We start from the raw sequence: 14,028 nt of genomic DNA, 5'->3' as shown, positions 1-14,028 counted from the left end.
CACTACTGAAACAGTGACATTTGGTGTTATTTGAAGGAGGCATTTACTAATAGGAATCACCAAGAACCAAATATTGTCCTGCAGGAAGAATTTGGAGTTACTACCCTTGAAAATAGGAGGAACTCAATAAACATCTTCCTGTCTTCCAGCAAATGAACTCACTTCTCCACCATCCAGAGAAGCCCCTTCCTATATCTCGCTAGTGTGCTTATTTGTGGCCTTGTGGCCCCTGGAGAAGCCCCGACCACCCAGGTTCCCAAGGGAATTTTCTGTAAAATGTCTCCCCTTGAATGTATTTGAGGGGCTCAGAAAGTACCTTAGACCTATGATACTGCAACCACGGTCGTGCTTTCTAGAGACCAGGGTTAGGAACAATAATTAAGGTGACAAACAATCAAAAAGACTTAATATGAGAAGTAGTATTTTCTGTAAGTTACGGACAGGAAGATATGTCTTTAGGGTTTTGTAAGTTCTGAAAAACTAGATTTAAAGATGATGAAGGATAACTCACTCATCTCCTGGTCTTTGACTCTCTAGTTGAATGTTGACTTTAGCTCCACAAGGATAGATGATGAGTGGGAAGACATCTGGGTTATGACCACATGGCTCAGCTTGGCAGTTCTCTCCACCCTCTTGATCTGAATATAAGGGCTGTGCTGGGCACCTGGGATCTCAGTTCTTCAGGACACTCAATGCTCCAGCATGCTCTCCTTCCAGTTCCTGTCCAGGGCCAGTGCTGCCATCCTGATTCTCCTTCTCTATCTGCATCTGGGAACCAACAATGCTCAGAATAAGTGAGTTATCTGTTTATCCTTCCTGGGTGCTTGGGAGAAGGGGAATGCAGGGAGTGCTCCTAAAATAGCCTAGAAATAGGTATACCCCAGTCTCAAATCTGTTTCAACATCCTAGAACTCTACAGACACATCCTGGACACTCCAAAGGATCAACTTCTTAGGAAGCCCCATCAACTCCCCTCACAGTTACACAGGATAATTCTAAGCTGTCAGTTGAAGAGGACTCACAGAATACGTATTGGCATTAATGCAGTTAATTTGAGTCTAAGGCTCTGATTCACATTCTGTTCATAGTTTTCACTTTAGTTTAAATCTTTTCCACTTCTCACAGCTTGCCTTGCCTCCCAGAAAGTTGTGGAGGTTCAACAATTGCTTTCATCAGCTTTGGCAGGACTTACCAAAGAATTGGTGGCCTTGGTTCTTTGCCTAATTTTTTCTTAATTTTTTGCCTTAAATAGTGTGTGGCTTGGACATAGGGTATATTACCTAAGGTTCCCAAATAGGGAAATGTATCCAAATTCTCTGTATGATACATATACACAAATACCCAAATTCTATGGGGGGAAACTAGGATAATACTCAAGTTTGTAGACTTGGAGGGATCTACAAACTTCTTCAAGGCACAAAGATATGTAGGTCTTAATGGGATAGTATTGACAAGGGTTTTCTGTTGATAACAGCTTGATCCTCTTCCTCAACAAAGAATCAAATGAACCTGTAACTTGTAGTATTGTGGATATATTTATTTTTTAAACGTATTTTTTAATTCATAAAATATAAACGATGATCAAGTTTGAGTCAAAACTAAATATATACAAAATCACTATGACAAATCAAAACTAAGTTCTCTGACAATTCTAGTGCTCAGGAATTGACCTGCCTTCTACCATCACACCTCTCTAGCCCTTTCCTATTCCTTCTGCTCAGCTCCTGTACCCTGATTGCTGATCTCTGCCCTGCTTCTCTTTCCTAAACCAGTCAAGATACAATAGAAATGGAGTTCAGTTTCCCTGAAACAGTGGACGCAGGAGAGGAGGTGACTGCAAAATTAAATTTGAAAACACAACTGAAAGAATGCATGGTGGTAAGTGGAAACCTGGAGATTGGGGGTAGGGGGGGCTCAAGTAACATCCTACCTCTTCATTATGAAGACCATTAGATTAATCTCTTATTTCATTATTTTTAAATATTTCTGTTTTTCCTGTTTTGTGTTTTGTTTGGAAGCCACAACAGCTGGGCTCAGGGCTTACTTCTAACTTTTTGCTCAGGGAACATTCCTTGCAGGGCTCAGGAGATCAAATGTGGTGCCAGAGATTGAACCCAGGTCAGCTACATGCCAGGCAAGCATGTTACCCACTGTACCATCCCTCTTTCCCTAACATCTCATCTTATTATTACATGTTATCATTAATTATAACAGATAAGACATTCTCAAATTTGTTAGAGCAGCAAAATTATGTACTTGCCATAGATTGCTCTTCTCATCTCTGATGAAGGAACACAGGTCCAGAAAGGTACAGGAAAGAGTAAAAAGGGAGAAGGAAAGGGTTTTTCAATTGATAATAACTTGATCCTCTTCTTCAGCAAAGAATCAAATGAATCTGTAACTTGTGGTATTGTGGATCTATTTTTTAAACGTATTTTTAACTCATAAAAACATAAATGATGATCAAGTTTGAGTCAAAACTAAATATACACAAAATCACTATAGCAAATCAAAATTAAGTGCTCAGCAATTGACCTGTCTTCGACCATCAACAGGAGATCAGATAGTAGAGTTAAGAGGAAACAAGTGTAAGAGTTGGGGGAGAAATATTAGGACTTGAAGGGCAGAGAACAACAAGAGCTGGCAACAGGAGCTGGCCTGGCCTTCCGCCCAAGGCAGCCAGCTTATGGGCACTCCGAACCTAATTCCTATAGTGCCTGACCAGGTAAGTAGGGCTCCACACTTCAGTTGAACACTACCCAAAGTGAGTTCTCCTGACCCTTGCAGGAGAGCCTCTGCCTTCTGGAGGTCTCAGTTCATAATGTTAAACAGCAACTTGCAGTTAGAAAGTCCTCTGTCCTACGTCTGCAATTGTTTGTTCATTGCAGCACTCTTTACAATAGCCAGAATCTGGAAAAAACCTGAGTGCCCGAGAACAGATGACTGGTTAAAGAAACTTTGGTACATTTACACAATGGAGTACTATGTAGCTGTTAGAAAAGATGAAGTTATGAAATTTACATACAAGTGGTACTACATGGAAAGTATCATGTTAAGCGAAATGAGTCAGAAAGAGCGAGATAGACACAGAAAGATTGCATTCATCTGGGGAACATAAAGCAACAAAACGGGAGACTAACACTCAGGAATGGCTCAGATTAGTACCAGGAATTTTGCTCCATGACTTGAAGGCCAGCCACATGTGCTAGGTGAAAAGGAAGCTCAGATAGAGAAGAGAGCACCAAATAAAGGGTGTTGTGAAGACCCTCCCAGGGTGGGAGAGACATGCTAAAAGTAGTCTGTAGACCAAACATGATTGCCACTCAATGCCTCTCTGGCAAAACACAGTACTCAAAAGGAGAGAGAGAGAACAAGGGGGAATGCCCTGCCACAGCGGCAGGGTGGGACGGGGGGGGGGGGGGGGGATGGGGAGGAGGGATGCTAGGACCCGTGGTGGGGGAGGATGGGCACTGGTGGAGGGATGGGTACTTGATCATTGTATAACTGAAACCCAAGCACAAAAATTTATAAGTCTATAAATGTACCTCATGGTGTTTCACTAATAAAAAAAATGATTAAATAAAAAAAAAAAGAAAGTCCTCTGTCCTAGACTTCAAGCACCTCAAAAGAACAAACAACTACAAACACCTTCAGAAGTGAACTCCCAGTGCCTCTCTGGCCTCTGTATTTTCCCCTTGCCGCTAAGGATGACCACCTATTTCTTCTCTTCCTTCATTCTCGCTTTTCTTTCTCTCCTCTTTCTAGCCCAGACTAGCTTTGGGATGCCAATTTATGAAGACTAACCTCTCTCTCCACCTCCTCTTCCCCAGGTTAAAACTCGACTAAACAACCCTTATCCTATGGACACTTCTTTTACCCTCAGACAGACTGTCTGCCTTTGCAACGATTACCCAAGAAACTTATATTGGGACTTCATTGCTGAACGTAAGTACTGGTGTTATCAAGGAAAAAAATCTGTCTTGCAGAAGAAAAATCTGAGAAACAAGGCTTTGTATCAGACCAGAATCTGATAGAAAGACAGAATGGGGAGAACTGGGAGGCAGACACTAGGAGGGTCAATGGCAGCTGTGCCCAGTTATAAGAGAAACTAATAATGAAGATAATATATTTGAAAATTGTTTTTTGTTTCCTTTGTTTTTTCATTAGTGAGACATCATGAGGTACAGTTGTAGACTTACAAATTTTTGTGCTTAGGTTTCAATTATACAATGATCAAATACCCATCCCTCCACCAGTGCCCATTTTGTTTCCTTTGGGGGCCACACCTGGCAGTGCTTGAGGGTTACTCCTCACTCTGCACTCAGGAATTACTCTTGACGGTGCACAGGGCACCATATGGGATTCCAGTATCAAACCTGGGTCAGTCGCATGCAAGACAAGCACCCTACCCACTGTACTATCACTCTGGCCCCTGAAAATTATTTTTTATAATTGTTTTTACTATTATTTAATGACATGATTAGAGTAGTGTTAATTTTCTGGTTAAACCTTATTATGTTTATTGATTTTTTATAACTTATTAGTTTAGGCAACATGACTGCAACAAGTCTGATGTTTTTGGTTCACTGTCACTATCACCCCGTTCTTCAAATCGCTCAAGTGGGCCCAGTAATGTCTCCATTTGTCCCTGTCAAGTGCAAGTGTAGCCCAATGACATATTGGGGGCTCCTTAAGGGTCAGGGGAATGAGGACCATTCATTGTTACTGTATTTGACATATCGAGTATGCCACGGATAGCTTGTCAGGCTCTGCCGTGCGGGCGGGATACTCTCGGTAGCTTGCCATGCTCTCCAAGATGGATGGAGACTTTTGGGGCAGCTTCTAATCACCTTTACAGGTGTTCCTAGTCAGGCATATAGGCGGGTATGATATTCTCAGTAGCCTGCCAGGTTCTCTGAGAGTGAGAACTAGAGAATAAGAGGTCATGTGGCCGTGAATTCGGCCGCGCACTTCCGGGAGCTTGGTTTTATAGTCTCTGGATGGCCATTGATGGGGTTACACGGCAGTTGGTGGGTGTAACTGTCTAATTACTGGAAGGTGGGGGAAGTGGGTGGAGGAGGCCCAGTCCCAAACCAAGCAGGCTTGGAGATCTCAGCCCCGGGTCCCACACACCTGGGTTCCTCTGCCGGTTCCTCGTCCAAGTGTGTGGAGAGTGGTCTCAGCATGGCTATGGCTGGGTTTGTTTATGGTTAAACGATGTTTATTGATGTAGAAAGTCACTTCACTGCCTCACCTTCTAAGAGCTTAGAACCTTCCATCACTGTCCCTATGTCACCTCTCCTCCCCCTCTTCATTTCTACCACCCCTCCTTCCCACGCAATCTTGGGGAAACTAAACCTCGGTAGGGTGGTGCCAGATGCCAACCAATCAGCTAGGGCGCTGGAGTTCAAATGTCATCAGCAATGATCTGGACGTTTTTCTCTTTCAGGCACCATGTATATAGAGGCTCACGCTGACGCTGTTGCTGAAGTTGGCATCTGCCCTGAAAATAAGGCAGTGGTGCCCATTGTGGGACAACATAATGTTGTGTTTAAAAAATTAACTGTAATTGATGATGAGCAGTCTTGCTCTATGCCTTCCAGTGGGTTGTCTTCTACGGCTACTTGACCAGGGTAGCTCAAAAATAAACTTCTCATCGATGCCACAGAGACAGTATGAGGGATAAGTCCTCTGTTTTGCATACTGTCAACAGTCGCTTTATCCCCAGCGCCTTATCTAGTCCCCTAAGCACTGCCAGATATGGTCCCTGACACCACTGGGTGTGGCAAAGAAAAATAATTGACTAAATAAATAGACAAATTTCTCATGAGCTTCTTTGTATTCTGTAGATTTCTCATCAAAAATCTATCTCAATGGGCTAGAGTGATAGCACAGCAGGTAGGGCGTTTTTGCTTTGCATGCGGCCAATCCGGGTTCAATTCCCAGCATCCCATATGGTCCCCCGAGCACCACCAGGAGTAATACCTGAGTGCATGAACCAGGAGTAACCCCTGTGTACCGCCAAGCGTGACCCAAAAAGAAAAAAAAAATCAATCTCAGAAGAATTCCAGAGTAGTTAGAATTTCTAGGACAATTATCTTTCAAAGAACTTTCATTGAAGAGAGATTATGAGTTGCCAATGCCCATCTGTGGGAAGAGAGAGGGAAGAAATAGAGAAGAGGTTATTCTCACAGAATAATCTCACAGGTAGGGCATTTTTTTTTGCATGTGGTTGACCTGGGTTGGATCCCCAGCATACCATATGGTCCCCCAAGCACTGCCAGGAGTAATTCCTGAGTGCAGAGCCAGGAGGAACCCCTGAGCATTGCTGGGTGTGACTCAAAAAGCAAAATAATATAAATAATAACTTATTTATAAATTATTGAAACTAGTATATATTTTAATATAAATAATATAATTTCTAGATATAAGGTAAGGTAAGGTAAAGGCCCTCCCGTTGTTCGTCGATTTGCTCAAGCGGGCCCAGTAACGTCTCCATTGGAGACTTTGTTGTTACTGTGTCTGGCATATCGAATACTTCACGGGGAGCTTGCCAGGCTCTGCCGTACGGGCGAGATACTCTCGGTAGCTTGCCGGGCTCTCCGAGAGGGGTGGAGGAATCGAACTCGGGTCGGCCATGTTGGCTGCGTGCAAGGCAAACGCCCTACTGCTGTGCTATCGCTCCAGATATAAAATATAAGTAAATATTTTAGTGGAGCCCTAAAATTCACAGCAAATAAAGTGTGGAACTGGGACCAGCCATATCCCACAGGCCTACTCCATTTCCCTAAACATCCCCCCAACCCCACCAGGAATGACTTAGATGCCAGAAAAGGGGAGTCACTTGGTATATAGAAGAGTCAGGCACAGAATAATATATAACTCTTGATATGTGGAAGAAACATATTGTTTTTTCTTCTCTGCTCTGTCACATGTCCTGTTAAAAACAACCACAGTCTTCTATGTTGATAGATTGGAGGATTGTTGAGTCATTAGATGAAGGAAATTCTGCTGTCAATAATCACAAAATCTGAGGGCAGTGTGCAAAGTGATGAAGTCAGACATGGAAAGACAGACAGGTAAGGTAGAACACACTCATAGGTGGAATCTGGAAAAGCTGAGCTCACAGAACAGAAAGTTGATGGTGGTTTCCAGGGACTGGAGGAGGGGACCCCTGGAAGATGTTGGTCCAAGGGTGCCCACTGCTAGGTGGAAGATGAATAAGTTCTGACACCTAATCCGCAGCATGGTAACCATAACTCACAATACTGTATTATGGTATTATGTTTCTGCAGACCGATGGTAGAGAAGACCTTAAATTTTCTCACTATAAAATAAACACAGTAACTATGTGATTTCACGGGGAATTTGGCGAACCCTGCCTTGGAGGACTTAGCTAGCTCTCTACTGATTATCATTATGCAATAAGTGAGCATATCATATCAATACATTGTGGTTATTAAAAGCAATATGTAAAACTAGCAGCGCTAGGATATCAAGTATATAGGCAGGCTGACCTGGGACCATACTCCTGAACTCCACACTAACTGCATGCACACACACATACACACACACACACACACACACACACACACACACACACACTCACACACACACACACACACACACACAGACCCCTCCCTTCCTACCTTATGTGGTCCCCTTCCAAACCTCCAACATAACATTTAAACACTGCAAATCTTCACTTCTACATTAGTTCCACCCTTTGCCTCTTATGATTTCTTTGTCCATAAATACAGCTAGCATTCATAATTGCCTACTCCAGGAACATATAAACAAATAATTTTAAGCTACATGAGTAGTTTGAATTTTGTATCCCCATGTCTTTTTCTCCCTTTACATTCTCTTTGTGGTGGCTGTTACACAGCTCTGATGACTGGAGGCTTGCATTACTCGCTGAAGGGATGTTCTTATTAATTATGGTACCCCCAGAACACTCTAGTTGTAGTGTTCCTGGTGCCAGGATCCTGTACTAGCACTGCCTGCATTGCACTCAGCATGTGAGAAGGTGCTGGGGACCACACTGGCAGCTTCAAACCTGCAAGACACATGCTTTCCCGTTGAGCCACATGGTTGGCGTGGCTTATTATGTGTCTTTAAAAGTACGTTGAGGTGGCCGAGATTAGTACCAGGAATTTTGCTGCATGGCTTGGAGGCCAGTCACACATGCTAGGGGGGAAAGGCAGCTCAGATAGAGAAGGGAGCACCAAATAAAAGGTGTTGGGAGGATCCTCCCAGGATGGGAGAAGCTGGAAGTAGATTATAGACCAAACATGATTGCCACTCAATGCCTCTTTTGCAAACCACAACACCCAAAAGGAGAGAGAGAACAAAAGGGAATGCCCTGCCACAGAGACAGGGTGGGATTGGGGGGATGGGGGTGGGAGGGATACTGGGATCCGTGGTGGTGGGAAATGGGCACTGGTGGAGGGATGGGTATTTGATAGTTATATAATTGAAACACAAACACAAAAATTTGTAAGTCTACAACTGTACCTCATGGTGTCTCACTAATAAAAATTAAAAATAAATAAATAAATTATACATCCGGTTTTTTTAAAAAAAAGTGCATTGAGGTATTTCCATCTCTTTTACATACTAAGGCTTTGAAGCCCACAAGGAACTTCACTGATGAGTTAATCCAGTCTGATGAGCCAAGTTTCCGGGACTCATGGGCCACTTGTAGTAGTGTCTACTCCTTTAGACACTATAGGTGTTAAACATGCTCACTTTCTCAGAAACCTAATAGAGCATTAGAAGAAAGAGACTTGACAATGGACTACACAAGCTTATACAGCTACCAAACCTATATAGCTGCATGCACACACATACACACATGCACACATCACCACTCTTTGATCCTATACTGAAAGGGTAGATTTTTCTCTGAGAACAGTGTTTCTGCTATACTTTGCTACAAATTGTTTGATTCCGTTCCTTCCGCAAGCTGTTCCTTGTTTGCATTGGAGTTCTTTCTGCCACCATAGTTCTTGTTACTTAGCTGAAACACCCCTTTCTCCCAAAAAGGTCATTCATAGCCTGCTGAGGGATTGTGAGGGTAATCAGAAGTGTCAAGTCAAAGAGACAAGTGGGAAGATTAGTTGGGCAATGAACAGCAAAAAAGTCAGCAGACACAAATATCCAATCCAGGAAGCACATGTGCCCCTGGTCTATCACCTCTTGGTATTTTACTTATGTCTCTGAGTGTGACAGATTTAAAACATTTCTTGGACTGAAGACATAATATATTTCCATGACTTGCATCTTGAACCAAGAAAATTATGTTTTGAAACAGAGGCTTCCAAACTACCACCCCTTCTCAGAAACAAGCAAAAAATATTGTTCAGTCTCCCCCTGAAAAAGCAAACATCTTTAAGCACACAGTGAGCACCTCTCCAGAATTTCACCTCAGAGTATTACCAACCCCTGGATCATTGCAGTTACCTTTCAAGGTGGGAGCTGGGGGCAGATAGAAGTCTCTCCCACTTACCACAAGGCTAAGTAAAAGGTTTCAGAAGAGAGGTGACTAGTTATGGTCCATTAGACAGAAGTAAGGGCTTAGGAGACCCACTCTGGCCTGATTCCTTCCTAAAAGTCACAAGTCAAAAAGAAACCCTGAAGTGCTTACACTTCTTCACGTAACTGCTGGTGGGTATATACGCATCTCCCAAACAAAACAGATAGGGCAGCAGGAGTTGAAAATCAAGGCACAATCTCCTATGACTCTGAGCGTAATTAGCACAAATATTTGTATTACAGCTGAGGTTCTCTCTTTGGAAAGGTATCTCTGAGCACTGTATCAGGGCATTATTTTTGCTGTAATTTCACAAACATACAAGGCTACTTGTTTCTTCTTGTACAAATATGGGAATCGAGCAAACAGCTGCTCTCTCCCCAGTTCCTTTGCAGCCTCAAAAGACACAGTTTTGAGTAAGGGATCCAAGTTACCTATGGTCCTCCCTCTCCAAATTCAAGTGGTACAATTCAATTGGTACAATTCAGCATGACCAAGAGAATAAACAAATAAAAACCGAGAGAAAACACATTAATGTTCAAGACTAGTCTTGCTTTCTCATCCTTATGTCTAGCTTTCTCTGACAGATATGGCCCTGGTTGGCTGGGCATTGCTTGGATGCCCAAGAAGCAGAAATTTGATATGCATCATCTTAATGGACTCTTTCTTTCAACCTCCACAACCCAGGCTTCTTCCTGTGTTTCCAATTTATTTTGCTAAGAAAGAGTAGCAATAAAGGCCTGGGGTTCCCAGACTACTCTTTTTGTTAAGGCTCTTTGTTAACTTGCTATCTCCCACACCAGGATTTAAAAACTGCTGAAATACTGGATGAGAAACTAAAAAAAAAAACGCTTTTGACTCTTACTATTTGCTCTTTAATCTTTGACTCACCCCTTTTACTATTTACATCAGACAGTGAAGTGGAAATGGTAAAAGAGAAAAGTTTCATACAAATGATAGACATAGGAAACATAGTGAGAAAAACATTTGGAAATTGACTTTAAAAATATGTTGTTGATAGCTGTTAGAAAAGATGAAGTCATGAAATTTACATACAAGTGGTACTACATGGAAAGTATCATGTTAAGCAAAATGAGTCAGAAAGAGCGGGATAGACACAGAAAAATTGCATTCATCTGGGGAACATAAAGCAACAAAATGGAAGACTAACATCCAGGAGTGGCTGACATTAGTACCAGGAATTTTGCTCCATGACTTGGAGGTCAGCCACACGTGCTAGGGGAAAAGAAAGCTCAGGTAGAGAAGAGAGCACCAAATAAAGGGTGTTGTGAGTATCCTCCCAGGGTGGGAGAAGGATGCTAAAAGTAGACTATAGACCAAACATGATTGCCACTCAATGCCTCTCTTGCAAACCACAGGACCCAAAAGGAGAGAGAGAGAGAGAGAGAGAGAGAGAGAGAGAGAGAGAGAGAGAGAGAACAAAAGGGAATGCCCTGCCACAGAGGTAGGGTGGGATGGGGGGGATGGGGGGTGGGAGGGATGCTGGGACTCGTGATGGTGGAGGATGGGCACTGGTGGAGGGATGGGTACTTGATCATTATATAACTGAAACCCAAGCACAAAAATTTGTAAGTCTATAACTGTAACTCATGGTGTTTCACTAATATAAATAAATAAATAAATAAATATGTTGTTGAAATAAAATTTTAAAAATTGTGGGTGAGGTTTTCATATGTGAGAGTCCTAAGTTCAATTTCCTGAATTCGATGTTTAGCATCAGAAGGGAAAAATAAAACATAAATGTTTAAGCACACAAAGAGTGAAAACTTTTGACGAAAAGAATGTTCTGAGTCTCAAATAATTAAGTTCATATAATTACTAATATAATTAACTCATATAATTACATATAATTACTAATAGAGCCAGGTAGAATACCTGATACTATAGGTCAGGAAATAGCTCACTTGACACTGTGCTAGCATCAAGGCATGAGTGAGACTGATCTCAAGGTACTAGAGGATGATTTCTACATGCAGGCTGTTGTCAGAATCTTCTCACTCCCTTCATTTCATAACCACATCAAACCACAAACATTGCAGCTAGAACTTGACTAAGGACACTGAATGCTGAATCCTTGTCTCTGCCTCTGTTCTCTGTCCCTCTCTCCCTCTCAAATTCCCTCCTCTACTCAGTCCCCATTTTCTCTTCTTTTAAAAAGATTAAATTAGGTCACTCAGATAGTCCTACATAACCCCACTTCAAATTGCAAAATCTTCATTATATCTGTACAATTCCTGTTCTTATGTAAAGTAACATATTTTCAGTTGTTTAGGATAATGGCCTGGTAACTGGGGAACATTTATTCTGCTTAAATATAAATTTTGTGGGTTAATTTACATATTTATTTATGCACGTGCATTTATGTACATATTTACATATGTAATTACATATTCCCACAGACAAGCACCAGCCTATGAACCAGTGATTTTGATATTTGTTCAGATTGATGTACAGTAATAAACTACCATCTCTTAAGCTGCTTTCTTTCAAGAAGATAGAATATCAGGTCAGTGAAGTCAAAGGCAGTACTCACTGAAGAACTGGAGGCCCTGGTCACTAATAACATATATAATATATAGTAATATATAATATACAATCTTACATATACAAATTAACATGCATATAAATAAGAGCACATATTTATAAAATATAGCTTAGAGAAAATTTACCTAGTACTCAGGTAGTGATGAAGTTAGAGGAAGTAAGAAGTCAGACCATATTCTTGGTATAAATTGTTTATTGCTCTCTGTGGCATCTGTGTTTGTTTGTTGTTCTCTGGCAGCAAACAACTCAGGAATCCACTGTTGATTCATCTGTGATAGGATTTGTAGCACATTTAATTGACCTCACTTTGACCTCAAGCTTGCTATTATATGGATAACTTTATTTTTGCTCTAAATACTAGAAACTTTGCATTGGTGTTTGATAGTGAGAGATAGAAAATCCCCAGCACCACAACTGTCTTTGGAGCATCACAACTGGCTGTGTAGAGACACTGCACCTAGCGTGACTATTTGTAGTCACACTATAAACATTTAGAATTTGTATTTAAATAAATAGCTGCAACTATTATTTGAACACATGATTCTCTTAGTTCAACAGGCAAGCACTGCTGCTAAATGTGCCAGCATGTCAAATAAGTGTAAATCAAGATGGCGGCCACATGGGAGCCTTGTGGACAGCAGGTATGAGCCGGGGGTGTGGGGGCGACTAAAACCTCATGGGAAGGGGGGCGTTCCGGTCCGTCCTTCACGCCCTACCAAGGTCAACAGTCACCCCCCACGAGCGGCTCTCCAGCACAGCCACGGCCCCAGAAGCACAAGGACTTAATGCAGAACCCAGCAGCTTGGAGCAGAAAAGTGAACGGACTATGCATTGACCCAGGCCATCAAGTCTGCCGGAGGGGAAAGGGTGTTGCCCCATTCGCCCTCTCCTCTCTGGAAAGAAAGATGGCGGCCACATGGGAGCCTTGTGGACAGCAGGTATGAGCCGGGGGTGTGGGGGCGACTAAAACCTCATGGGAAGGGGGGCGTTCCGGTCCGTCCTTCACGCCCTACCGAGGTCACCAGTTGCCCCCCACGAGCGGCTCTCCAGCACGGCCACAGCCCCAGAAGCACAAGGGCTTAATGCAGAACCCAGCAGCTTGGAGCAGAAAAGTGAAAGGACTATGCGTTAATCCAGGCAATCATTTCTGCCCAGAGGGGAAAGGGTGTTGCTCCCTTCCGCCCTCCTCCCTCTGGAAAGAAAGATGGCGGCCACATGGGAGCCTTGTGGACAGCAGGTATGAGCCGGGGGAGTGGGGGCGACTAAAACTTCATGGGAAGGGGGGCGTTCCGGTCCGTCCTTCACGCCCTACCGAGGTCACCAGTTGCCCCCCACGAGCGGCTCTCCAGCACAGCCACGGCCCCAGAAGCACAAGGACTTAATGCAGAACCCAGCAGCTTGGAGCAGAAAAGTGAATGGACTATACATTGATCCAGGCCATCAAGTCTGCCGGAGGGGAAAGGGTGTTGCCCCATTCGCCCTCTCCTCTCTGGAAAGAAAGATGGCGGCCACATGGGAGCCTTGTGGACAGCAGGTATGAGCCGGGGGAGTGGGGGCGACTAAAACCTCATGGGAAGGGGGGCGTTCCAGTCCGTCCTTCACGCCCTACCGAGGTCACCAGTCGCCCCCCGCGAGCGGCTCTCCAGCACGGCCATGGCCCCAGAAGCACAAGGACTTAATGCAGAACCCAGCAGCTTGGAGCAGAAAAGTGAATGGACTATGCGTTGATCCAGCCCATCAAGTCTGCCGGAGGGGAAAGGGTGTTGCCCCATTCGCCCTCTCCTCTCTGGAAAGAAAGATGGCGGCCACATGGGAGCCTTGTGGACAGCAGGTATGAGCCGGGAGTGTGGGGGCGACTAAAACCTCATGGGAAGGGGGGCGTTTCGCTCCGCCCTTCACGCCCTACCGAGGCCACCAGTTGCCCCCCA

General features: G+C 43.5%; 1 protein-coding gene across 1 annotated transcript; it reads left to right on the top strand.

Moving 5' to 3' along the window:
* Positions 1 to 702: 702 nt before the first annotated feature.
* LOC130032364 (prolactin-inducible protein homolog) lies at positions 703 to 5,628 on the top strand. The gene is made up of 4 exons (XM_056123946.1): positions 703 to 794; positions 1,773 to 1,878; positions 3,831 to 3,945; positions 5,450 to 5,628. Exons 1-4 carry the CDS (start codon positions 703 to 705, stop codon positions 5,626 to 5,628), a joined length of 492 nt encoding a protein of 163 aa, XP_055979921.1.
* Positions 5,629 to 14,028: the final 8,400 nt, after the last annotated feature.

The sequence above is a fragment of the Sorex fumeus genome, unplaced genomic scaffold (genome assembly GCF_029834395.1).
Source record: "Sorex fumeus unplaced genomic scaffold, SorFum_2.1 ptg000048l, whole genome shotgun sequence".
Classification (NCBI taxonomy): domain Eukaryota; kingdom Metazoa; phylum Chordata; class Mammalia; order Eulipotyphla; family Soricidae; genus Sorex; species Sorex fumeus.
This window is presented reverse-complemented; position numbering and strand designations above follow the sequence as displayed.

What these genes read in the sequence shown, in the direction of transcription:
- LOC130032364 (XM_056123946.1), top strand. Translation starts at nt 703, where the DNA reads ATGCTCTCCTTCCAGTTCCTGTCCAGGGCCAGTGCTGCCATCCTGATT. An exon ending in AACTGAAAGAATGCATGGTG is followed by an intron (nt 1,879 to 3,830) that starts GTAAGTGGAAAC and finishes CCTCTTCCCCAG; the next exon opens with GTTAAAACTCGACTAAACAA. An exon ending in TTGGGACTTCATTGCTGAAC is followed by an intron (nt 3,946 to 5,449) that starts GTAAGTACTGGT and finishes TTTCTCTTTCAG; the next exon opens with GCACCATGTATATAGAGGCT.